Raw genomic sequence first — 23,656 nt, 5'->3', positions numbered from 1 at the left:
TATGTCAGGTTCCTATTGGAAGACCGGACAAACGCTAGAACATTAGCAGTGGCAAAGTTTTTATTGGTGGTTGCAAGAACCAATGATCCCTATATTCTGAACAAAATGCTTGTTTAACCTGGAGGTAGGCTGTATGAATTGTGTATTACTTTGTAAAGATTGATGATGATGATGATTTATTGTGGGAGTAGATCACGGTCTCTTGGGAGTTGAACAAGCCTGCTCTAGATAACGTTGGATGCCAGTGGCGTAGCGTGGGGGGTGCAGGGGGGGCCGGCCGCACCGGGCGCAACACCTGGGGTTAGGGCAAATCCACGGGTTAGGGGGCGCAAATCCATGGGTTAGGGGGCGCAAATTACTTGCCTTGCCCCGGGTGCTGACAACCCACGCTATGCCACTGTTGGATGCCAACTCCCATCAGCCCCAGCCAGAACAGTCAATGATCAGGCATGAAAGAAACATAGGAAGCTATGATTTTAAAATCAGCACCCTTAACAAACTACAGTTCCCAGGATTCTTGCAGGGGAGAGGCATGACTGTTTAAAGTAGTAGAACAGCGCTTAAACTGTGTGGAGTGGATATGGCTAATCACAGAATTTTAAGGGATCGTGGGGGATCAGTTAGCCCCTTCTTCATCACCTTTACCTTAGGGCAGGTAAAGTTTCGTCACATCTTTGCAAATACCATTACAGTATTATTCATTTATTCATTTTGTTTCCTTTATCCCACCTTGTTTTCCCAAGGAACTCAAGGGGGCACACATGGTTCCCCCCCCCCCACCGCTCCTCATATAATTCCCACAATGACTCTGAAAGGTAGGCAGCCTAAGGCTGCGAGGCAATGAATAGCCCAAGGTGAGCTTCATGGCTGAGTGAGAATTTGAACCCTCATCTTCCCAGGTCTTAGTCGGACACTCTAACCCAGGAGTAGGCAACCTAAGGGCCATGAGCCACAAGTGGGCCACAGGGGTCATTTTACCAGCCAACAAGCCGCCCCCGAACCGAGCTGCCCACTCAGCGAGTCCCCGCACGCTTCGCTAAACCGGCGGCAGTGCGGCGCGGGGACTCGCTTCCATGGCGCCGGAAATCACATCTGCGCAGATGCAGACACTGGAAATCGTGGGGGTGCCTGCTCATGTGCACGTGCAATCTGGCCCACAGAGGGATCTCCACTGGAGTGAAACTTGCCAACCCCTGCTCTAACCACTACACCACACTGGCTCCCAATGTACTCTCAGTATACTCTCTGAGTACTCCTTTTGAGTACTGCTTGTTACTGAACCAAGGCAGGTTCACCAACGAACCATCACTGTACAGTCAATACAAACTACTGACTGCTAGGGAGAAGCTGCTACTGATTTTAGGCAAGGGGTAAACAAGGAGCAAAGCACACTTTGTTTTTGTTTTTTTAGGTGTCTGATGGGGAATGTGTACAACTGGAAAACCAGCTTAAAAAAAATAATCTGACCCAATTCTTTCAACTGTCTCTTCAGGACTTGGATCCCAGACCACCTGCCATCTTGGCTGTCCTCTTCTGTCCCAGTTTGTCAATGTCCTCTTTAAAACATGCTCAGGACCCGGCAGATTAGTACAGTCATGGCTTGAACAACTCAAGGGTGCAAGCATGTTTCAAATGGCCTTCCTGGGCTGGCTCTCTCATGGGAAGTGACCCTTAACTCAACTTTCGACAGGGGGTGGTGGTGGTTTTGGCGATGATTAGCTGTTTATGAGCATGAATGATCTTTCCCCCTTGCTGCAGAGCTCAGCCTCCCTCAGGTGTCTGGATTCTCACTTTCCAGGATGACAAGACTCCCTGGGGAAACAGCTCCTTCCCAGTTACACAAACATCCACTACACAAAAGACCCCAGACTTAAGATCAAAGGGCATGACCCATAGCACAGTCTTCTGCATGGTATCCTGAAAGGGGGGGGTGGAATTTAGCCTTGAGGACAGGGAGCAGGATTAGGCTTGGCTTGAAAATAAGAGATCATAAACTGTAGTTTCCCCCTTTTTGCCCAGAATTGGTTTGTTTCTTTTCTTTTTCTTTTGTTACTGCCCCTGGTAAATCACTGTCCTATGTTTTGCAGGTTTGGAGGCAGGCCTGGATAAACATAAGGATGTAAGGAGAGGCTGTTGGATCAGGCCAATGGTCCATTGTAGCCAAGCACCCTTTTCTCACAGCAGATCTACAATACTTGATACAATATGATGATACAATACGATAATCTTTATTGTCATTGTCCCATACAGAACAATGAAATTGAAAAAATCTACATAAGACATTCAAAAACCAACAAGCCTATTATCCCAGCTATCCTAACCTGGTTAGCCCCCTAAAAACTCTGATACCCCATTTTAAAATACAATATACTCCCATAGAGACTCCTTAAAGGTAAAGGTAAAGGGACCCCTGACCATTAGGTCCAGTCGTAACCGACTCTAGGGTTGCACGCTCATCTCACTCTAAAGGCCGAGGGAGCCAGTGTTTGTCCGCAGACAACTTCCGGGTCATGTGGCCAGCATGACTAAGTCGCTTCTGGTGAACCAAAGCAGCACACGGAAACGCTGTTTACCTTCCCGCTGGAGCGGTACCTATTTATCTACTTGCACTTTGATGTGCTTTCGAACTGCTAGGTTGGCAGGAGCAGGGACCGAGCAACGGGAGCTCACTCCGTCGCGGGGATTCGAAGCGCTGACCTTCTGATTGGCAAGCCCTAGGCTCTGTGGTTTAATCCACAGTGCCACCCGCATCCCTTAGAGACTCCTTACACTGTATTTAAAACCCAATCACATTTGGACATAAACTGTTTCTCGGGCAGCTAGTCCTAGTCTTTATAACCCTGTACGTTCTTCCAGAAGGCAGAAGCTGAAAGAGATCATTTCCGGGGTGCGCACTATCCTGCGCTATCTCTGCAGTTTTCTTATGGCACCTGAAAGCATAGATTTGATCCAAGGTGGGAAAAGTGCACCCAATTATTCTCTCCGCAGTCTTTACAACTCCTAGGGGAGTGTGGCTGGTTTGGTTGCACCAGGGACAGAGTTTCTAGGGCGCCTCAGCAGGGACGACAACTATGACATCCAATAGAATATTTTTTGGGGGAGGGGTTGCTCCAGGGCACAGGGCACCACTGAAATTTGAGGCGCCAAGGTCTGCCCCTGCTCACAGCAGCCAGCCAGGTGCCTGTGGAAACCCTCAAGCAGCATTTGAGCACAAGAGCCCTCTCCCATCTTCTGCTTTCCAGCAAAGGTACATACTCAGAAGCAGTGCTGCCTCCAACTGTGGCAGTAGAGCAGATACCCTCTCTTCCATGAATTTGTTCAATCTTTTTAAAATTGGTAGCTACTAGGTGCTGCACGGGGGATGCGGGTGGCGCTGTGGGTTAAACCACAGAGCCTAGGACTTGCCAGTCAGAAGGTCAGCGGTTCGAATCCCCGCGACGGGGTGAGCTCCCGTTGCTCGGTCCCTGTTCCTGCCAACCTAGCAGTTCGAAAGCACGTCAAAGTGCAAGTAGATAAATAGGTACTGCTCCAGCGGGATGGTAAACGGTGTTTCCATGTGCTGCTCTGGTTCGCCAGAAGCGGCTTGGTCATGCTGGCCACATGACCCGGAAGCTGTATGCTGGCTCCCTCGGCCAATAAAGCGAGATGAGCGCCGCAACCCCAGAGTCAGTCACGACTGGACCTAATGGTCAGGGGTCCCTTTACCTTTACCTTAGGTGCTGCATGAAGAAGTGCCTTCTTTTAGCTGCTCTGAATCTTAGCAACATTCAGATTCATTGGCTGTCCACAAGTTTTAGCATGGAGAGGGAGAAATAACTTTTATCCACTGCCTCACCTGCAGAAGCTCCCAGATTTAATCCCCAGCATTTCTCAGAAGTGGAAAACCAGGCAGGTGGAATAGAAGGGATGATTGTGGAAGAGAGAATGGGTGGCTGGCTGGCAGAGGATCACTCCATGCTGCAACATTTTGTTGCAGGAGCCATTTATCCAGTCCAATTACAAACCTCATCCCTTTCCATATCCACACCCCCCTCGGCTTTTATTACTTATTTATAAAAAATATATTTACAACAATGCAAAAACATAAAACCATACACCGTTTTGTGTAAGCCCTGGTTTTTATTTCCTTCCCTTGGTGCTCTAACTTGAAATGAAATACCCAGTTTTGACAACAGAACAAAGAAAAGCCCAAATGAATGAGACTGGAACAAGATCTCCCTGGCAAATTGTAGCCCAAAACTGAGAAAACATGATAATGATTGTAAATTAAAGGCAGCTGTGCATATTTAGCTATGCTGAAATGTTCTGCTCTCAGAATGCAAGGGCAATTGCATTGATCGTTTCATATGTAAAATTTTGTTTTCTGCTGAATTTTGGGCCCTAGAAAGAATGGGGCACAATCTAGGTACTGCACGGAGATGCAAAAACAGGCGGAAAACAAAACACAGAAATCCTCCTTTCATCTCTGTATTGTCTTTATTTGAAGCATTGATGACAACCATACCATCCAAGATCTTTGGTTGTTACATAAAAAGTAAAGGTAAAGGACCCCTGACAGTTAAGTCCAGTCGCGAACGACTCTGGGGTTGCGGAGCTCATCTCACTCTATAGGCCAAGGGAGCCAACATTTGTCCACAGATAGTTTTTCTGGGTCATGTGGCCAGCATGACTAAGCCATGTGGCACTTATTATAACATCTCCATGGTGATTACTGGCACCTCCCCCCCCCTTTTTCAATAAGAAAGCCCAGCACTCAAGAGGCACTGTGCAGAAGTAACCCCCTTTTCCTCCCTAGCCCCCTCCCCTGTTTCTCTTCCAGCCATGCTGCCCCTGTTGAAAACTTATCCCAACAGGGAGGCAGAAAAATACATTGATTTCGCAACGGTTGCCACTTTCCTGTTTTGGTTCGCCTGTTTCTAGAACGCACCCCCCCCCCAATCAACAGCCGTTGCCCTTCACATCTGGGAAAATCATTTCAGAAAATCCAGGGTTTGTTTCTGCTGGACAATCAAGCAGTGATGGAGCATTTCCACTAACTGGCACATTAGGCAGTGAAGACACCAGATGCCTTCACGGTCCTCCATAAGGCCATTGGGGCCTGTGGCGGCGATCCAAGGGAATTCTCAGGTCACTCCTTCCGTATTGGCGTGGCCACCACAGCAGATGGACTGTTCAGTTACGTCTCATGATAGGAAAGGGCCATAGCTCTCAGTGGGTTGAGCAAAGCAGCTGATAGGGAAGGTGACTGCCGGTCAATATAGCCAAATGGTCTGACCTGCTGTACAACACTTCCCTTTGTACCCTATGATTTTAGTTCAGATGATCTACACTGAAATTATGCATTTAAATCCCAGTTACATTGTAGGGGGCGGAGAGAATCTGTATTACAAAATGTTAACTCAGAAATTTGTTTATGATCTCATTTAAACTTTTAAATCTTCACAGAATAATCACACAAGACAGACAAAGTTTGAAAGAATGGAAGTTATTTTCTTTAATACTAAATAGAAGCTGGAGGTCAGCAGTATGACAAACTGTGGATTCTTTAATGCACATTTACTTGGGAGTAAGCCTCACTGAAGCCGGAGGAATTTTCTTCCAAATAAATGCACATTGAATTGACCTACATGACAGAATGGCTTAACAATCAATTCCACTTCCCAGGGAACTCTGGGTATTGTAGTCTGTGAGAGAAATAATGGTCTCCAAACAACTCCCAGAACCCTTTGCAAACTACGGTTCCCAGGATTCTCTGGGGGAAGCCATGGCTGTTTGAAGTAGTGTAATAGTGCTTTAAACATAATAGTGCAGACGGGGCCTCTCATACCTTGAAAGGAGGGCTATATACCTTTTAAGGAATATATCACTACTTTCTCAAAACCAGTCAAGAAGGCTCTTTACAGACATGTACAAAACAACTGTCTTCACTAGTGGTTCAGCATGCGCCTATCATCCCACCGATCTCAGAAAAAATTGGTAGACCTGTGTTTTGCATAGAGGGGCTCTATTTATAAATAATCTCTCACAGGTGGGACTTTTGGAAAGAGCTACAGATGTTTGAGCCGGCATGGACCACCACTGATGCCTACTCTGGAGCCCTCTTTAAACCAACTTCTGCACCGGGCAGCTGGCTCTGTGTTAATTTCTCACAATTCCCTGAATTAACATTACATCAGGGGCATTGTGGGAAGTTAAAAAGATGGCAGCATCGAGGCCTCCAAGCCACCAGACAAGCCCACCAGGGAGGCCTGTTGAGATAGAAAGGGGCTCAGCTGATATTACTTTGCCAAGGGACCCCCCAAAAACCTGGAACCAACCCCAGGTGTGGGAGAGGGGTTATTTCTGTGAGGACCCTCTGCTTCTGGGAGCAGACTAAGTTCCATAAGAAAAGCATGACCCCTATCATAATCCTCTGCCTATTCCATTCCCCCATTTTGATAAGGATTATATAGACAAAACACCCTAGAGAAACAGCTTGATCTCCAAGTGGCGAGGAGTCTAATTTTTCCTCCATTTAAGGTCAATGTTTCTTGGGCTTCTGCTGCAAGAGGAGAAGGTGCTTTGAGTTTTAGGGAGCTGGTATCTGGAGGAGGCCCCATCCACCAAGTAGCTAAGACTCATATGCATCAGTTGCAGCCACATTCCTCGATGATCATGTCGTCATGGTGACGGACCCTCACTTTCCCTTTCTCGTAGTACATCATAGACAGAGGGCTCATTTTGACAGGGGCACAAGATGGGCAAGGCACCCGGTTGGGTTGGTATAACTTCAGCAAGCTCTGAAAGGGAAAGAAGGAAGAGGAAAACATCATATCCAAGAACTGGCACAGTATAGTTAAGGGCAGTAGGGCAGGGCACAGTGAGGCTACACCACTTACCTGGCCTCCCTAGCTGCTTCATACTACAACAGAGAGGGGGAAGTGAGGTGGTGAGGTCACTGCAGTACAAATGCAGATTGGAGCACCAGATTGGCTCTGATGATGTGTTTGCACTGCGCTGACCTCACCGCCTCACCTCTCTCCATCCAGAACGCAGCAGCAACTCGGCCGGAGGGCAGTCAGGTAAGCAGTGCAGTCCCACCATGTCCAATTATGACCTGGCAGAATCTGGTGCAAATATTTTGTGACACCCACCTCAAATACATAAAAGAGTCTGGAATTTGACTAAGAGGAGGAGCGGCCAGCCCAATCAGAAAGACCGGTGCCATAAACTATGGAAGGGATTTGACCCAGGCCCCTGATATTGAGGGCTTGTGACAGGCCCCCAAACGGGGAACCCCAGAGCCAACACCCCTAGGTTAGTTTCTTTTGAGGGACCAGCCTCTTCTACATCAAGGAAACCCAAGTGCAAAGAAGGAACCCAGAGGAAACTTGCTGATTGCTGACGGGGCTGGAGGAATTCCTCTTCAAGGCTCTCCATACTTCAGGAAGGAGCCAAGGAGTGCCACTCTGCTCCAAGAGGGATATAAAGCCTTGGCACAGATCTAGCCTCCAGAGCTTATTGGAGCAAGCTGCTAACTTGGAGCTCTCTCTGGTGATGTGGCCATGCCTGCCCAGGGCATTATTGTGCCTTGTGCACGGTCAAAACAGGATATAAACACCTCCATTTTAGGGATTGCAGGGCCAAGGAATGCACCAGCTCACAAGGAGCATTAATTTGTCCCCACCTGGAATGTTGTTGCTTAAAAATAAAAAATCCAAGGCTTTTAAAAAGCCAGTGAAATTTCTTCCTCAACAGCGAGAGCCTCTTTATAGAATTGTGCAGGGGATGGTGGAGTCTGTTCAAACCAAAGCTGAGGAATTTGTGACCTTCTAGAAGTTGGGACTCCAACTCCCATCAGCCCTTGCCAGCACAGCCAACAGTGAGGGGTGAAGCGAGCTGTAGTCCAGCACCATCTGGAGGGCCACAGCTTCCTCAGCCTGCAAGAACTGGCAGTCGCCCCTCCCCAAAGTGAAGGTGTTCCGAACCCCACACACTTTAGCTGTGAGCATAGCAGGCTGCTGAGATTGCTCAAGGGGTAAATCAAGGAATGGGTCTGTTATGGGTGGACACATGCTTCTTTGGGTCAAGCTACATGTGGCATTGATAGGTCCTGATCAACACCCCCACACTATTTCCCCACCAAAATAGCCGCCTGCCCCCCCCGCCGCCGCCGCCGCTATATGTTCTCCCAGAGGTGCTTTTGTCTTCTCTCCAAAAGGCACCTCTGGGGGCAAATAGCCTTTGTGGCAGAGATGTGCAGTGCAATCCCGTACCACATCTATGCAGAAGTTAGCCCCAGTGAGTTCAGTGGAGCCTGTGCTGGGAATTCTATTCCACCTTTTGCTGCAGATATGTTGGGATTGTTACATGCCACATGTCTGTTTACATTCCAGCACAGGTTGCTGGCGTGAGCAGAACTTCCACTCTGCATTGCTTTTGTTTTTCAGTCTCACTCCGAGAAGATGACAAGGGGAGAAGTCATGTTTTCTTTGTCCTGATTTATGTATAATAAATGTGTGGCCTTAGTATTGTATCTACGCCTCAAGCCTCTTCTGTTGTGCAGTTTACACTGCTGAATAATGTGTGCTCAAGTATGCACTGCAGCTTGAGTCACTGACGAATGTCAGAGGAGCAGAAGTCGATGGATCTCTGCAGCAGCAGAGAGGAGAGACGCTCCAGCTGGGACCGAGCCAGCTGGCTTTTCATCCCCAGTTCTGACAGCCTGAACTTAGGTAAATGTACAGTATTTAGGACCAAAGCCTAACTTCTAGAGAGAGCTGGAGAAAGACAGTAATTAACTAACACCATGTTAACAGGTTAACAGGAAATCAGGCCTGACTGCTCACTGGAAGGACAGATCCTGAAGCTGAGGCTCCAATAATTTGGCCACCTCATGAGAAGAGAAGACTCCCTGGAAAAGACCCTGATGTTGGGAAAGAGAAGGGGACAACAAGGAGAAGCACAAGGAGAAGGGGACGACAGAGGACGAGATGGTTGGACTGTGTTCTCAAAGCTACCAGCATGAATTTGACCCAACTGCGGGAGGCAGCGGAAGTCAGGAGTGCCTGGTGTGCTCTGGTCCATGGGGTCACGAAGAGTCGGAAACGACTAAACAACAACAATGTTAACAATTCATCCCAAAAAGCCAGTAGGGGAATAAAACAGGACTGACATTTCCTGATGGGGTAGGGAGAGAAACAGAGCCTTAGGACACAATCGTAGCCCAGGGCTATGTCACTTGCTGAAATTCTTGGTGGGATAAGGCCTCCTTCTTATGGTCCCCCTGGAGGTAGCCCTAGGGGGGACTCGTCATGCCCCCTCAGCCCTGCAGATTAGTAACAGGTGGCTTTTGAAAATGATGCTACCCACTGCTTTTTTTCCTAAAAAAATGTTTAAGGGTACTTTCATTATCCTACTCATATTTAAATACTGCGCCTCAATGAGGCCAAACTTAGATTCACAAAATGTTTAGGGGTATGTGTACCCCTTAATCCCCCAAGAAAAAAACAATGATGCTACCTATTGCCTCAGCTGTCCTTACGATTTTTAAAAATTATACCACTGCCGGACTTCCGGGTCGGCGCCATCGCCGAATGGCGGGCTCCCTCCGAGCTCCGGAGGGAGCCGGCTTGGCAGGGGCTGGGTCCTACCGCACCGGCGATGCGGGGACCCTTAAAAACCACGGCCAGATTGAGGCAGTGGACATGGAGACTCGGCTGGCACCGTTAGCGCTCTCCCGACTCGTGAAGGAGCCTTTTTAAAGGCTACGGATCGGGTGCCGGGGAGAAGCGTGGTGCTTTGAGTTCTCTGCTATCCCTGCCGAGCGCAGCCGCATGCCATCCGGCGGAGAGCGCTGACTTCTTCTATTGAAAATTCGGCTCTAAAGAAGAACCCGTGAGTAATTGGAATATGGACTAAAAAAAAGGGGGATAAATTTTTAAAATTCGGAGCGAACGGGGGAGGTGGAAAAAAGGAAGTCAGCCCACCCCTAAATTGTAGAAGAGCCAAAACAAAGGACTGGACAACTAAGATCGAGTGTAACCTTATCTTGCCGAATCAGCAACTTCGCGAGGGAAAATTATAAGATTGAGCTGGAGGAGAAAAGTGGAATTGTTTTAAAAAAAGCAACCCCCCCGGAATCCCTGGAGCGATTCGTGAAACTGCCTGGAGAAAAGTGATGGAGGTTTTGACAGCTGTCAAAGAGCTGTCAAAAAGGAAGATTAAAATAGAGACTTTGTTATGAGGACTTTGCCGGTTATATTTGTTACAAATTGAATACAAACTGTTTTAAATATCGGTCAACAAGCTACTTGGTCTGGTGGATGTGATTCTGGAAGGGAACTTTGTTACTGCAATCCACCTAGAGGAGCCGAGGGATATTGCATGTGTTTTTCACAGGAAATCTGAACAGTTGAATGGAACTTTTAATCTCCTGGGAAACTGCAGGAATGGAACATTATTTTGTCTACAGAGGTCTACACACTACAGGAAACAATGGAACTATTTGTTGGAAAATGAAAGGAACATGATGCAATGCTTTGCTCCATGAATAACAAACCTCTGCAGAGACACTAGAAACTTTTGGGAAAAGAACATTTCTGTGGGAGAACAGAGAAATAAAAAGGAGGAGAATGATTGATAAGAACAAGGAAATAACAAGAACTGGACAGAACTGGGGGAACATTTGGGATATTCAGGTTTGACAAGCTTATGGATACAAAATTGGAGTTTTTACTCCTGGATATAAAAACCTGGATAGAAGAAATGGGCCCTTATTTGATAGACTCCTTCTACGATTGGACATCCGTAATTAAAGACTGGCAAAGAACCGGAGGGACATAGTGTAATGTGGGAACTCCAGGAAGATATTAGAAGTGGAGGGATAGGTGAAACGCAAAGGGGAAAGAGGGGAGGGAAAATTGGAATCCAAAGGCTGTAAAATTATTATTTATATGTATCTTATTTCTATCTGTACTATGTCTGAAAGGGGGAAACTCGTGGAAGGGTATAGATCGATCTTAGGGGATGAGAATTTGGATAAATTGGGTTATTGATGAAGAGTGTAACTTGGGGATAAGAACTTGTTGAATTTAATTGCTTATTTGGAAGATTTGGAACACAAGAGGGGGTAGGGAGGGGAAGTCCTAGTTATTGGCAAAAAGTTTATAGATTGGATTTAATTTGTTTTGATTTGTTTTAATTTGGAAAACCTTAATAAAAATTATTATAAAAAAAAAATAAAAATTATACCACTGCCAGTTAGTGCCAGTAATACTGAGCTACATGGATCAATGTCCTGGCTCCTCATGCCCTTTTCTTTCTCTTCATCATCACCAGTATTTATACATAAATGCTCCCCAGTGTTAGTTAAATCATTGTTCTATACAAAACTAAGAGCTGAGCATACAAGCAACTAATGGATAGGAGAAAAAGAAAGGTTTTTGCAGGTGTGTAAATACGGGCTTCACTTTCCACGGTTCTTAATGTGCTGTTTATAAAGCATATAAGACTGGACTGTGTAGTTGGATATACTGCATTGGACCCAGTTTCTAGTTTCCAAGACCCCTAAAATGCAAACATAAAGACAAACCTGAATATATGCATGATTTGTTGGCTTGAAGGTTTCATCAACAGGCAACGGGCACTCTCCCTCACACCGGTAGGCATTGTATTTCTTGGGGTGCACAATCCAACTTCCGAAGCCAGTCTGCTCAAAGTCCACAATCATATCTACCCTCCTGCACAGAGATCTCCCTTCTTTGCCAAAGTTGGCGGTGGAAATATTAGCCGCTTTAATCCTTTGCTTCTGCTTCCTGTTCCGCCGGTGCCGACGGCCCCCAGTCTCCTTGAAAGTGTTGTCCATCATGATATACTTGGACATCTCCACCGTCCTGATGAGACTTGGGCCCTGAGAGGGCTCCACCAGTTCCTTATCTTTGGAGAAGATAACCAGTAGGACTCTGTCAGTCATGCTATGGGTCAATACGTGGGCCTGTTGATCGTCATTGCACCCACCTTTTCCCTGGAACCCACCAGCTGATCTTCCATCATTGTCCTGAGATAGGTTCTCCTCCACCCAGTGCCTCTCCTGATCATCTGGAGCACCCATGCCAAATGATACCCCCTGGTGGAGCCAGAAGCGGAGTATGCTGGTGGCATTGAAGACTTTCCAGGAGGAGTGGCTGGAGTTCCTGCTAATGAAAGAACCAAGGAAGATCTTGTCTGTGCAGGTCTGGTTCCCATGGCAGGTGCGCTCATGGCTGTGGTAGATGTTCAAAGTGACACTCCTGTACTGGGGGAAAGACATCAGGCAGACCCGGAACTCTGCCAGCCTCACATCAGAGCTGCTGGAAATGGAGGTCAAGTCAAAAGAGAAGTCCCAGTGGTCCTCATACTGGAAATAATCTGGAAGGCAGAAGAATGGCACTGGTTGGGATGAATGGAACAAAGGAACGCCATTTAATAATAAAGTCTCTTAACTCTATGACTCTCAAAAACAGTCTTGGGGAGAAGGCAGGATAAGAGGACACAAGAGGTGGGAAAATAAAACAGCATCTATGAAGGCCAGGATAGAACTGTGCCCCCATGCAAGAGCATCCACTGCATTTTCTTCACTCAAAAAATTTCCTCTGAACTTCTGCCTGTTGCAGCTGAAGTTGCCTGTGTGCAGTACTGATTGGCTAGCACCTCTCATGCCACTAATCTACCCACTTTTCCCTGGAGTCTTTCCGCTTTTTCTTTTTTTAAAAAAGGGGGGTTGTATTATTATTATTATTATTATTATTATTATTATTATTATTAAAGAAAAAACCAGCACAAACAAGTGAGAAACAGGGATCCAAGAGAACTGAGGGGGACTATAGCACATTGGTTAAGCATGTGTTTTGGTATATAGTTCCTTGGCATCTCCAGTTAGAAGAATTATGCAGCAGGTGATCTGAAAATATCCTCTCCCTAAAAAGCTGCTACCAGTCAAAGTAGATAACAATAAGCTAGATAGACAAATGGTACCAAATGGTAGCTAGATAGACAAATAGTACAATGGTAAATTTGAAATGGACCTGTAATTCTTGGCATATTGTTGAGCGTAGCAGTGACTGAGCTGTTCTCAAACTGGGGAGAGGGGATTTCCAGGAGCAGCCAGGAACATATCTAGAAGAATAGGATATGAGCCAGCATGGTGTAGCAGTTAGGGTCAGACTACAATCTGGGATAGGGACGCAGGTGGCGCTGTGGGTTAAAGCCTCAGCGCCTAGGACTTGCCGATCGAAAGGTCAGCGGTTCGAATCCCTGCGGCGGGGTGCGCTCCCGCTGCTCGGTCCCAGCGCCTGCCAACCTAGCAGTTCGAAAGCACCTCCGGGTGCAAGTAGATAAATAGGGACCGCTTACCAGCGGGAAGGTAAACGGCGTTTCCGTGTGCGGCTCTGGCTCGCCAGATGCAGTTTTGTCACGCTGGCCACGTGACCCGGAAGTGTCTCCGGACAGCGCTGGCCCCTGGCCTCTTGAGTGAGATGGGCGCACAACCCCAGAGTCTGTCAAGACTGGCCCGTACGGGCAGGGGTACCTTTACCTTTACCTTTTTACAATCTGGGATACCAGAGTTCAAATCCCCACTCAGGCAGAAAGTGCACTGGGTGACTTTGGGCCAGTTACTATCTCTCAGCCTAACCTACCACACACAAGTGATGTGAGGATATAATGGGGTGATGAAACCTTGAGTTCCTTGAAGGGAAAGCAGGATATTAATGTACTAATTACTAAAAAAATAGTAATAAAAAAAATACTTCACTTTCTTGCTGAGAAAGAAAGACCATAGAAAATTAACAGACACATAAATGAAGCTTAGATGCTCAGGAAATTATCTGAACTCCATTAATATCAATGGGTGCTAAGTGAACTCAATTTTTTGAAGAAAAATCTAGCCTTTACTGCCAGGTACCATGGAGCTGGTTTTTATGGTGGCAAAGAAAGTGGGACATGAATTAGTAATTCCCTTGCCTTAATGAAGCCACATCTATCTGCTTCAGCTCACCTCCCCAGGAACCTCCCCCCCCCCATCTGCAATATGGGGAAAATACTGGCCTCCCTCACAGGGTTGTTGTACAGGGGAGCTTATATGAATGGCTGTTGAAAACTAGAGTGGTATATAGAATAATAAAATTGTAGAGTTGGAAGGGACCCTGAGAGTCATCTGCATGTACAACAGCTGAGTATTATAATTCTCCATTTCTAAGATATGGGTATCTTATAATCCTTACTCTCCTTAATGCGTCTCCCTAACAACATCACTTCCAGATTAGCTGCACAAGCTCCAGCTGTCCACTTTATCTTCCCCTGGCCCTGCTGTCTTGAAGACAGCTATTAACTCATTGCATCAGCTAGTTAAGTGGTTGATTGGGTTATGGAAGTTCAAAGACTAAAGGCACGTAGCTCATTAAATTTCATTGTACTCCTCACACCCATAGACCCTTTGATGCCCCCTCTTTGAAAGTGTTGATAACTAATTAGGACATTTAAAAAATACCTTTCTGCTTTTGAAGTGCTAACAAAAGACTGAGAGGAAACACTTGGTATTGACTGTATAAAATTATATTCCAACTCAGAAAGCTGAAACGGAAAAGCAAGAAAAGGAAGACAAATTCACCACCGCAGAGGCCATGACTGTTGCACATCATTTGCAAACATGCTCCAGGGTTTGAGGGGGGGTGAAGGTTGATATTGGGCTGAATGTACAATTATTTTGACCTGATAAAAGGCAGCTTCCTATGGTCCTACGTGGGTACAGTGTAAATAAGTGGTGTTTCTAATCCCTAGAATAAAAACCAGCCATGGTGTACAAATGTATTCTAGAGTTCCTGAACCCCATAACCATCCACGGACACAGCAAAGTGTGCAGCTGGATCAGACAGAACACGCACAACCATAATGGGAGAACAGTCAAGTCTGTACACAGAAATCTGTTCTCCCACCCCCCACCCCTCTCTCTCTCCACCTGTTTTCCTTTTCTTTGAACGCAGCTCAGACAATAGCATCTCCCAAGACCCTTCCAGGGAAAGTTGAGACGCCGCTTTCTCCTCCGCTGGCCATTTCCAGGTGCCTCACTCCTCCCCGAGTGTAAGGCAGCTTCTGGAGCGTGGCAACCTCTAGCTGCACCCTTTCTGGGCATCATGCGACACCCCCAGCCTCGCTTCTCCCCCCTCTCCTCTTTCCCATCTGGTTCTTGCCAGATGTCCTTAGTAGTAAGGGAAAGGGGATGTGGATTGCATCTCTCTCTTGGGGGGCTCCCTCCGTTGCAGACGTCTGGGGCCACAATCCACAAAAAAGAGACCCGGGAAGGAGAGGCGGGAGGCGGGTTGACTTAAGGCCAGAAGGACCTCCACCCAGGGATGCTGATATCCATCCATCCATCCATCCATCCAGGATGTCCTTACAAACCCTGGGCAGGAAATCAGAATGGAAGTAACTCCAAATGGAAAGGGGCGAGGGGAGGCTTTTTGTGGCGGTGGGGGGGGGAGACGGAAAGGGGTCAACCGAGGCAAGGAGCAGGACTTACGTCGCGCCCCCAGGCTGAGGATGGTGTCGGATTCTCTCCAGGCCGAGGCTTCTGCGCTGGGCTGGCTCGGGGGGCTGCCCACGACGAGGGCGCGGTACAGCTGCAGCATGTACACCGGGGAGCGGAGCTCCGGGGGCTGCGGGCGAGCCGGGGCTGCGGCCAGGCCGGCCGGAGAGGAGGCGTCGGGCCGGAGCTGGCCCTCGGCGGCCTCTTGCAGCAGCTCGACCGTCTGCGAGCAGGCTGCGCCCAGGAGGGCGAGCGCCCAAGACATCAGCTCCAAGAGCGAGGGGGTCCTGGGAGGCATCGCTGCATAGATTGCAGAAGTCTCTTTCCCTCTCTCTCTCAACTTCTAACCTAAGAGTCCGTTTTCTATCTTGTGTCACCTAAATCCCCGTTTTCTCGCTCGCTCTCCTGTGCTCAGATCCGAATTGACTCCGAATTCAGGGAACTTAAGAGGGTTGACTCGGGTCAGAATTGTCCGGCTCCCATTCTCCCTCTCTTTTTCACCCTCGTCTAAATGAGAAGTCTTCTTGCTTCTTTCTTTTCCTCCCTCTTCTCCCTCTCCCCGGAGGGGGTGTCTGCTCAAGCCCCTTACTCCGCTTCTGCTCGCTCCGAATGCTTCTCTCTCCTTCTTCGAGATGAGCACTTTTATACCTGCGGCTGCCTAATCTTGCGAGTCTTTGATGTCAACAAGCTGTCAAACTTTCTCTTGCCTTTTTTCCTCTGGTCCCTATTCTCATGCAACTCCCCCACCTTCTCCCTCGCCCCCCAATGAGGAAAGAAACAGGCAATTAATGACCGCTCTCTCATTAGACATCAGCCTCAACGTGGAATGTGAGCGAAGTGATTCTTTTTCACAGATGCTTGAAGATAGCCAGATCCCCCTGGCGGGTGTTATCCCCCCCCCCCTCCCAAACGCCTTATCCGACCCCCTCCTTCAGTCTTTGCATCCTGATTCTCTAATACCTTCATCTTTGACACTTTGCTGAGAAAGTCGAGATTTGGGTGGCAATGGATGAGTTCTGATCGTTTTTAATCGGGGGAGGGGGCTTGTGAAATGAGGCGTTTGTCTCTACAAATCTTCATACGTTTCTAGGACACCCCCCCCCCCGGCCAGTTTGTGACTGTAATTTCTTTTAAACTGTCTTTAATGTCGTATTCTAAATCATTGCAATCTGCCCTGGGACCTTAGGGTGAAAAGGGTAAGCCAAATAAATAAACAAATAAATTATTATTTGTTTCTATTCCTTCCACCTTTCTATATGATTTCAGGACAGCTTGCAGTGTTGTTGTTGTTTTAAAAATATTTTTTATTAAAGATTTTCTTGGTTTACAAAAGTATGCGCATTGCCTCCTTTTTCAGGTTGTAAAGTCTTTTCTGCAGCTCAGTTACATTTGTTATGAGACAGTAACTGGAGTACAGTACGCACTGTTAAAGCAACTAACTTCCTTTCCTTCCTATACACTGCAAAAAGGTACAAGGGAAAAACCTGTATATTTTGACATTCTCCTCCAAAGGGTAATTTCTTCAGGTAATGCATTTCTTAAATCACTGGTGACAACTGAAGCAGAATGACTGCCTTTGAAAGGGGGAAATAACCTATTATAATATATAACCTATTATATAATAACAGCAAATTCATCACCCCATGCTATATTTCTGCTTGGATGTTATGAAGAATGCAATAGACGGACAGAGGTTTTTGAGGATGCTTTTCTCAGCAACATACAAGTACCACCAAAACTCCATCACATGCATTTCTGTGTATAGTGTACTCCTTAAGGCCAACACTTTTAAGCAGAAAGAAATATGCCTTTGTTCTGAAATGCAAGGCTTCCTTTCTCTGCAACCTCATCCTGAGTTAGCCACCCTTGAAGCTTGACCAGGAGTTCATTTACAACAGGAATGGGAACAGAGGTTGCCCATCACCCTCAGCTATTGGCCATGTTGACTGGGGCTGATGGGAGCTGGAATCTAGAGAGAGAGGGAGCCACAGGTTAGTCACCCTGATGTAGACGCTGTGGGTGGTACTCCAAAGAGCAATGTGAGGTTAGAAAACTAGTATTAAAGTATTAAATTTGACAAATTATTGCTTACTATTAAACAATCTTCAGCACAGGATGAGATACTTCCTTGAAGTAGCTCCCAAAGCCAGTTGTTGTTTTTTTTAAAGCATATAATGCAAACTTTTGTCATGTTTCACAATATTGTGAGGTGGGTAGGCTGAGAGTTGATGACATTATCTTAGATTCCAGGGGTCATCGAGTCCAACCCCCTGCAATGCAGGAATCTCAGGTAATGACTGGCCCAAGTTCGCCTACTGAACTTCATGGCCAAGTAGGGATTCGAACTCTAACCACTACACCACACTGGAGCTTAAGAAGGTGCCCTCTAGGATGGCAGTGAGGACTGTGGTCATTCCTGGTTTGCCTATATGCAGATAACAGCAGAAGCTCCGGCAGCTCTTTGTTTCTCCCCTTCCTTAATGTTCTTCTCAATAAGAAGGTATCTCCCTTGTTTTAAATGTCTGGAAGTTTACAGCACAAGCCTAGTTGATGTTCAGTGGGGTTTGCTCCCCTGTAAGTGTAGACAGGATTGCAACCTGTCACTTTGCAATCAACCTGCTCAACAGCTTGAAAGAGCTATCCGCCTCTTATTGGGACAGGTCCTTTCATCTCCAAAAGCAAAATCCCAAGGTGAAACAATGGATTTGCATTGATCTACTCTGTTATCCTCCCTTTGATCCCAGCTGATAACATAACACCATCAGACCACCCATTCTGAACCCAGTCCCACCAACTGGAGTTGTGCTGTGCAAATTACTTATCTGGCACCCACAGCACACATACCCTTTATTAATTCATTAATTTTGAGCATTTTTATTACCCCAAGGGTTTCCCAAGAACCATTCCTGCACACGGGATTTACAGTCCAAAAGGCATGACACAAAAAGAAAAGGGGTAGGCAGGAACGAGGAAAAATGCACTAGCTCTGAGTTTCATATTTGGTTAGCTTCCAGCAGATGAAGCACCTTCTCAAACGTGGCTTCAGGGCAGCTGAATATTGAGCAAAGATCTGACAATGTCTGTTCAGTCCTTCCAGGAAGTACTGGGGGGTCCAGGTGAGACCACACGCCCAGCCAGAACAGATGGGCCAGGTGTCACAGGCTGGTCACAGTTCAAAACAGGCAAAATACCCATGCATCACAAGCTTCCTGGGAGTGGCTGTGATGGAGCTGGAAGGTGGTGCCTTTTGGGGATGGGGGGGGGCAGGTGGGGATAGATGATGCCACCCACCCTAGAGCAGATGGTCCAGCTGCTCCCCCTCACAGGGCAGTTGGTTCCAGTAGCCTCTGTGAGAAAGAGAGACCCAACCGAGCAGATGAAGTCTGCTGATAAAATCCTGTACGCAGAATCACAAAACTTTGAATGAAGAATAAAGTTGCTGAAAAAAAATTGGGGGGGGGGTGAACCAGGAGTGGATATTGGTGCAGAAGGACTTGTGAGCTTAGTTCCAACACCAACCACAGATTTCTGGCCTGAGCATGTGCTCAGAGGCACCCTGTTCCGTAAAGGTAAAGGGACCCCTGACCATCAGGTCCAGTGGCAGACGACTCTGGGGTTGTGGCGCTCATCTCGCTTTATTGGCCGAGGGAGCCAGCATACAGCTTCTGTGTCATGTGGCCAGCATGACTAAGCCGCTTCTGGCGAACCAGAGCAGCACACGGAAACGCCATTTATCTTCCCGCCGGAGCAGTACCTATTTACCTACTTGGACTTTGACGTGCTTTCGAACTGCTAGGTGGGCAGGAGCTGGGACTGAGCAATGGGAGCTCACCCCGTCACAGGGATTCAAAGCGCCGCCCTTCTGATCAGCAAGCCCTAGGCTCTGTGGTTTAACCCACAGCGCCACCCGCATCCCTATACCCTGTTCCTTAATTCTTTGCAATTGTCTAAGCAGAGCTGGTGTTTTGCACCCAGATCTGGTTCTAGTAAAAATCAAAACAGGATACTTTGTCAAATCAAGGAAAATTCATCCATGGCCCATGGATGAATTGAGTGTAAGGACAAGGCTAAACCATGTTTGGACATTTGTCTGAACAAGCAAGTGCTTGAAATGTGGATGAGGACAGCTATGACCCCAACGCATCTTCAGACCCTCACACATTTAGGCTTGTATCTGGTGTAGCATTTTAAGCATCCCATCAGTGCAGAGATTTCCACTTGCACAAGAGGACTTCCTCCCCCTGCCCATCCCTGTGCTACCTCCAGATCTAGCCTGGGTTTCCCCCTGAATCCACCAGAGCAGATTTGGGGAGGGTATGGGGTGCACAAGGAGAGACGGAGAGAGGGGAATGTTCTGTTGCACAAGCAGAAATCGTCACACAGTTGGGATGCTTACTTATCACTTACATTGGGCACAAGCCTAAGGGCACACATCTGAAAAGATGATACGTAATCTGGTAAAGCTGGGACAAGTCATGCATACTCATAATGTAATGTGCTGGAGAGGATGTAATCAGAGAGATTCGTGAATTTGGTGGACTTATAAGCCAGTGGCACACAGTATTTCATGAAATCAATGTAACCACCTAAACCTAACAGACAATACCTTTCAGCTGCCTTAGCTGAAAAGAATGTGAGCTGAAAAGAATGAGATTGCTACAGTAAACCCAAAGACTTAATAAGCTTTAGGATATCGGCAGCTTGACAGGTCACAGTGAAAAATTGGAAGATACCTGACTGCTTAACTCTGACTCACAGGTAACAGGAATTATGGCAAGGAGCAATTACTGACACACAAGCGTTGCTCAGTCAAGGGAGAGGCAGATGATTTACATTTCTACACTGTACTGAATGGCTTCATAATCTTTTCTAAACAAATAAAAAGCAGGAGTTCCGGCATTTTTCAGAGGCAGTACTGTATGCATCTGAGTAACAGTTTCTGGAAACCAGAGGAGGTAAGAATGCTATTGCGTTAAGAGTCCTGCTTGCAGGCTCTCCCAGGCATCTGGTTGGCCACTGTGAGAACAGAGTAACTGCTTATCTGCCTATTTGCACCACAGCCATGAACCATACAGAGGTGATGCCAGGTAAAAACTCAGGATGCAGAAGGAAAGCAATACTAGCAGTGTTTTTTTTCCTGGGCGGGGGGCACACAAGCCTCTTTCTCTATGAGACAGGAAGATTCAAGCTCAAATGGTACACAGATCAGCAATATTTGAGGGGGCTCTGTGGGTTCCAGAATATCTCAAAGACAGTTTGCAGACCCTCCTTCACACTCTCAATTCTTCTTCTTCTTCCTTTGAGACAGGAGCAGAGGTATTGTTATTTATGGACTATTTTTTACTAAAGGAAATAAAAAAATAATAATAACTCCTTTGAGAAATGCTTTTAGGGTTGTATCAAACTAACTTTTACTCAGAGTAGAGCCATTGAAATCTAATGAATTAGAAGTTAGCCATGTCTATTAATTTTGTCGGGTCTACTTTGAGCGTAACTAGTATGGGATACAATACTTGTACACCACTCTGGGCAGCTCACAGCACAAAACATTGCACTTTTATAAAACAATTATAAAGAAAAGCTTTTTTATTTAAAAAAATTGTTAAAAACATTGCTTTCTCATAAAATAAAAGCCATTCAGATTAAAAAGGCATGCCCTGATTGGTGAAAAACAATGAGGAAGGGGGCAGGATATTCTATAATGAGCTACTGAGAAGATACTTTCTCTTTTTCCACTCAGCCATGCTTCAACTCTTAATATACAACCTGCTCCTGCTCTCACCCCTTGCACTTTCTGTATTCTAAACTTTCCTGGGATATATGTTTACTGCCACCAAGTGGTTCAATAATTTCCTTCCTTTTCCTGGCAAAAATGTGCGAAGATTTCGCCACTTCACCCCTAGACCAGCTTGCAGTAATTTGCCTGAGTTGACCCAAGACCAACCAACCCCCACCAAAAAAATAACACCCACTAAATATTTCCAGTCAATATTTGTGTTGTTGCTATTTCTGTTTCTTAAATCTCAGTCCCATTGCCTCTGGGATGCTCTCTGGGGATGTTGTGTAATGTGATTAAGCACCACAATAGCTACTGACAACAGCTTTAACTACTTTGGAGCATGGGAGAGTTTTCCATGACCAAATGTGCTCACATGTGGTGGTCAGGCAAGAGGAAACGGGTGGTGCTACCTCTCATGCTAACTTATTTCTGTTGTTGAACATTTAAAACATATTGATTTATGGGAGTATGCATAATCACTAGGTTTTAATTAATACTAGCAATATGCCAGTAGTGGAAAACTTGTTAACTGTGACAAGTGGAATTCTAATAACTTTCTGGATTTTCTTCTTTGGAAATATTTATATTTATAAGGGGGAATCTGTGGCACTCCAGATGTTTCTGGATTCAAACTCCCATCAGCCCCAGCCAGCATGACCATCATTCCTAACCATGAGCCACAATGACCGGAGCCAATGAGAGTTAAAAGTCCAACAATATCTGGAGGATCAAAGGTTGACTGCCCTAGATCTATGTCAAAGAGAAGGCAGTCCAGTGTAGTACTGACAGTCAACCAATATGGGTCTGAAGTTCAACAGGAGATGGAGCATCAGGTACAAGGTTTGCAGGACCATGGACAGATCCCTGGCTACAAGGAACTTGATTCAACTCCAAATGATGCTCTATGTGCCTGGAACTGAGCACTTTGGCTCCTATTTCTCACCCAGTGAGCTGCAGAGCAGGCGTTGGGCGAATTAGGAGGTATTTGGCATGATGGGAATCAGTTCCTCTTGCTGAAGAGTAATAGTCTCTGATACCATCTTCCCACTAATGCATAAAAGACTAAAAGAAGGTGCATCTGAAGCTCTAGTGAAAACTTCAGAAGACACTTACGGTTGTATCCAATGTTAACCCTGCTCAAAACAGACCCACTGAACTCAATAGATTTAAGTTACTTTTGCCAATTGATTTCAATAGGTCTAATCTGAGTAGAACTAGCACTGAATACAGCCTTGAATTAATGTGCACAGGGGATTAATCCTCTCCCCAGACCATTAACCTGCTGACAATTCCCTACCCAAGCTGCTGTTTTCCTCTAAAGCATTGCTACTATCTTCTCCCCCTCCTTTCAGAACGGTGCCAATTTGGACTGGAACCATCACAGCTATTATTATTATTATTATTATTATTATTATTATTATTATTATTATTTATTAGACTTGTTAGTCTTTTGTGACCCAAAGGTCTCCTAGCAACTTACAATGCTGTTAAAAAAACACAAATAAATAAACAAAAACAACCTGAAAACAACCCACCAAAACAGCCACAGGAAGTTTGAGCAGCACTACAGTGGTACCTCAGGTTACAGACTCCACTAACCCAGAAATAGTACCTTGGGTTAAGAACTTTACTTCAGGATGAGAACAGAAATTGCACGGCGGCAGTGGGAGGCCCCATTAGCTAAAGTGGTACCTCAAGCTAAGAACAGTTTCAGGTTAAGAACAGACCTCCAGAACGAATTAAGTTCTTAACCCAAGATACCACTGTAATAGCAAAACAGCAGCATCTCAGTCGATCAAAAGCCTGGGAGGAAAAGTAAGTTTTTATCTGGTGCCAAAAGGACTTCAAAGAAAGTGAGGAGGGCATGGCCCTCTCCCTTGTCATCACTCTCTGAGCCTCCCACAGAAGCTATCATTGATTTAAAAAAGAAAAGATACAGGACTCTTGGATGCATTTAATGCCATTGTCCCACTTTACCCTCAGTCAGCGATAATCAATTCAATGCACCTCAGTAACTTAGTCTTTATAATGAATTGGTACTTCAAAAGATTCCTGCAATGTTCTAGACTCAGAAACAATGGTAGTTATCAGTAACTTCAAAGAGAGGCCGAATGTATGAATGAATTAGTGAAAATGAAGCAATTTGAAGATGAAAGCTGCTTTCAGAGGCAATACATTTGTTATTGGATGATTGCCTGCTAGTGACTGAATATTCCTAGTAAGATTATGAGACCAAGCTGTAGGGATGAGTCACTTCCCCGGGGGGGGGGGGGGTGAGGTATCTTTGAAAATATAATTTAAAAATCCAAGCTTTCTCCTGCCTACATCCTAGAAAC

At 46.2% G+C, this 23,656-nt stretch overlaps 1 protein-coding gene across 1 annotated transcript; it reads right to left on the bottom strand.

Moving 5' to 3' along the window:
• Positions 1–5,248: 5,248 nt before the first annotated feature.
• NODAL (nodal growth differentiation factor) lies at positions 5,249–16,376 on the bottom strand. Its single transcript, XM_083713693.1, has 3 exons — positions 15,536–16,376; positions 11,573–12,387; positions 5,249–6,779 (listed from the first exon to the last, which is right to left on the bottom strand). Exons 1-3 carry the CDS (start codon positions 15,837–15,839, stop codon positions 6,627–6,629), a joined length of 1,272 nt encoding a protein of 423 aa, XP_083569819.1. The 5' UTR covers positions 15,840–16,376; the 3' UTR covers positions 5,249–6,626.
• Positions 16,377–23,656: the final 7,280 nt, after the last annotated feature.

This window comes from Podarcis gaigeae (genome assembly GCF_964106915.1).
Source record: "Podarcis gaigeae genome assembly, chromosome: 15".
NCBI classification, from domain to species: domain Eukaryota; kingdom Metazoa; phylum Chordata; class Lepidosauria; order Squamata; family Lacertidae; genus Podarcis; species Podarcis gaigeae.
The sequence above is the reverse complement of the archived record's forward strand: the minus strand, read 5'-3'. Positions and strand labels throughout refer to the sequence as shown.

Coding starts and splice junctions, on each gene's coding strand:
- NODAL (XM_083713693.1), bottom strand. CDS start 15,839: ATGCCTCCCAGGACCCCCTCGCTCTTGGAGCTGATGTCTTGGGCGCTC. Junction 12,388..15,535: donor CCTCAGCCTGGGGGCGCGAC/GTAAGTCCTGCT, acceptor TCTGCCTTCCAG/ATTATTTCCAGTATGAGGAC. Junction 6,780..11,572: donor CAAATCATGCATATATTCAG/GTTTGTCTTTAT, acceptor TTTCCCTTTCAG/AGCTTGCTGAAGTTATACCA.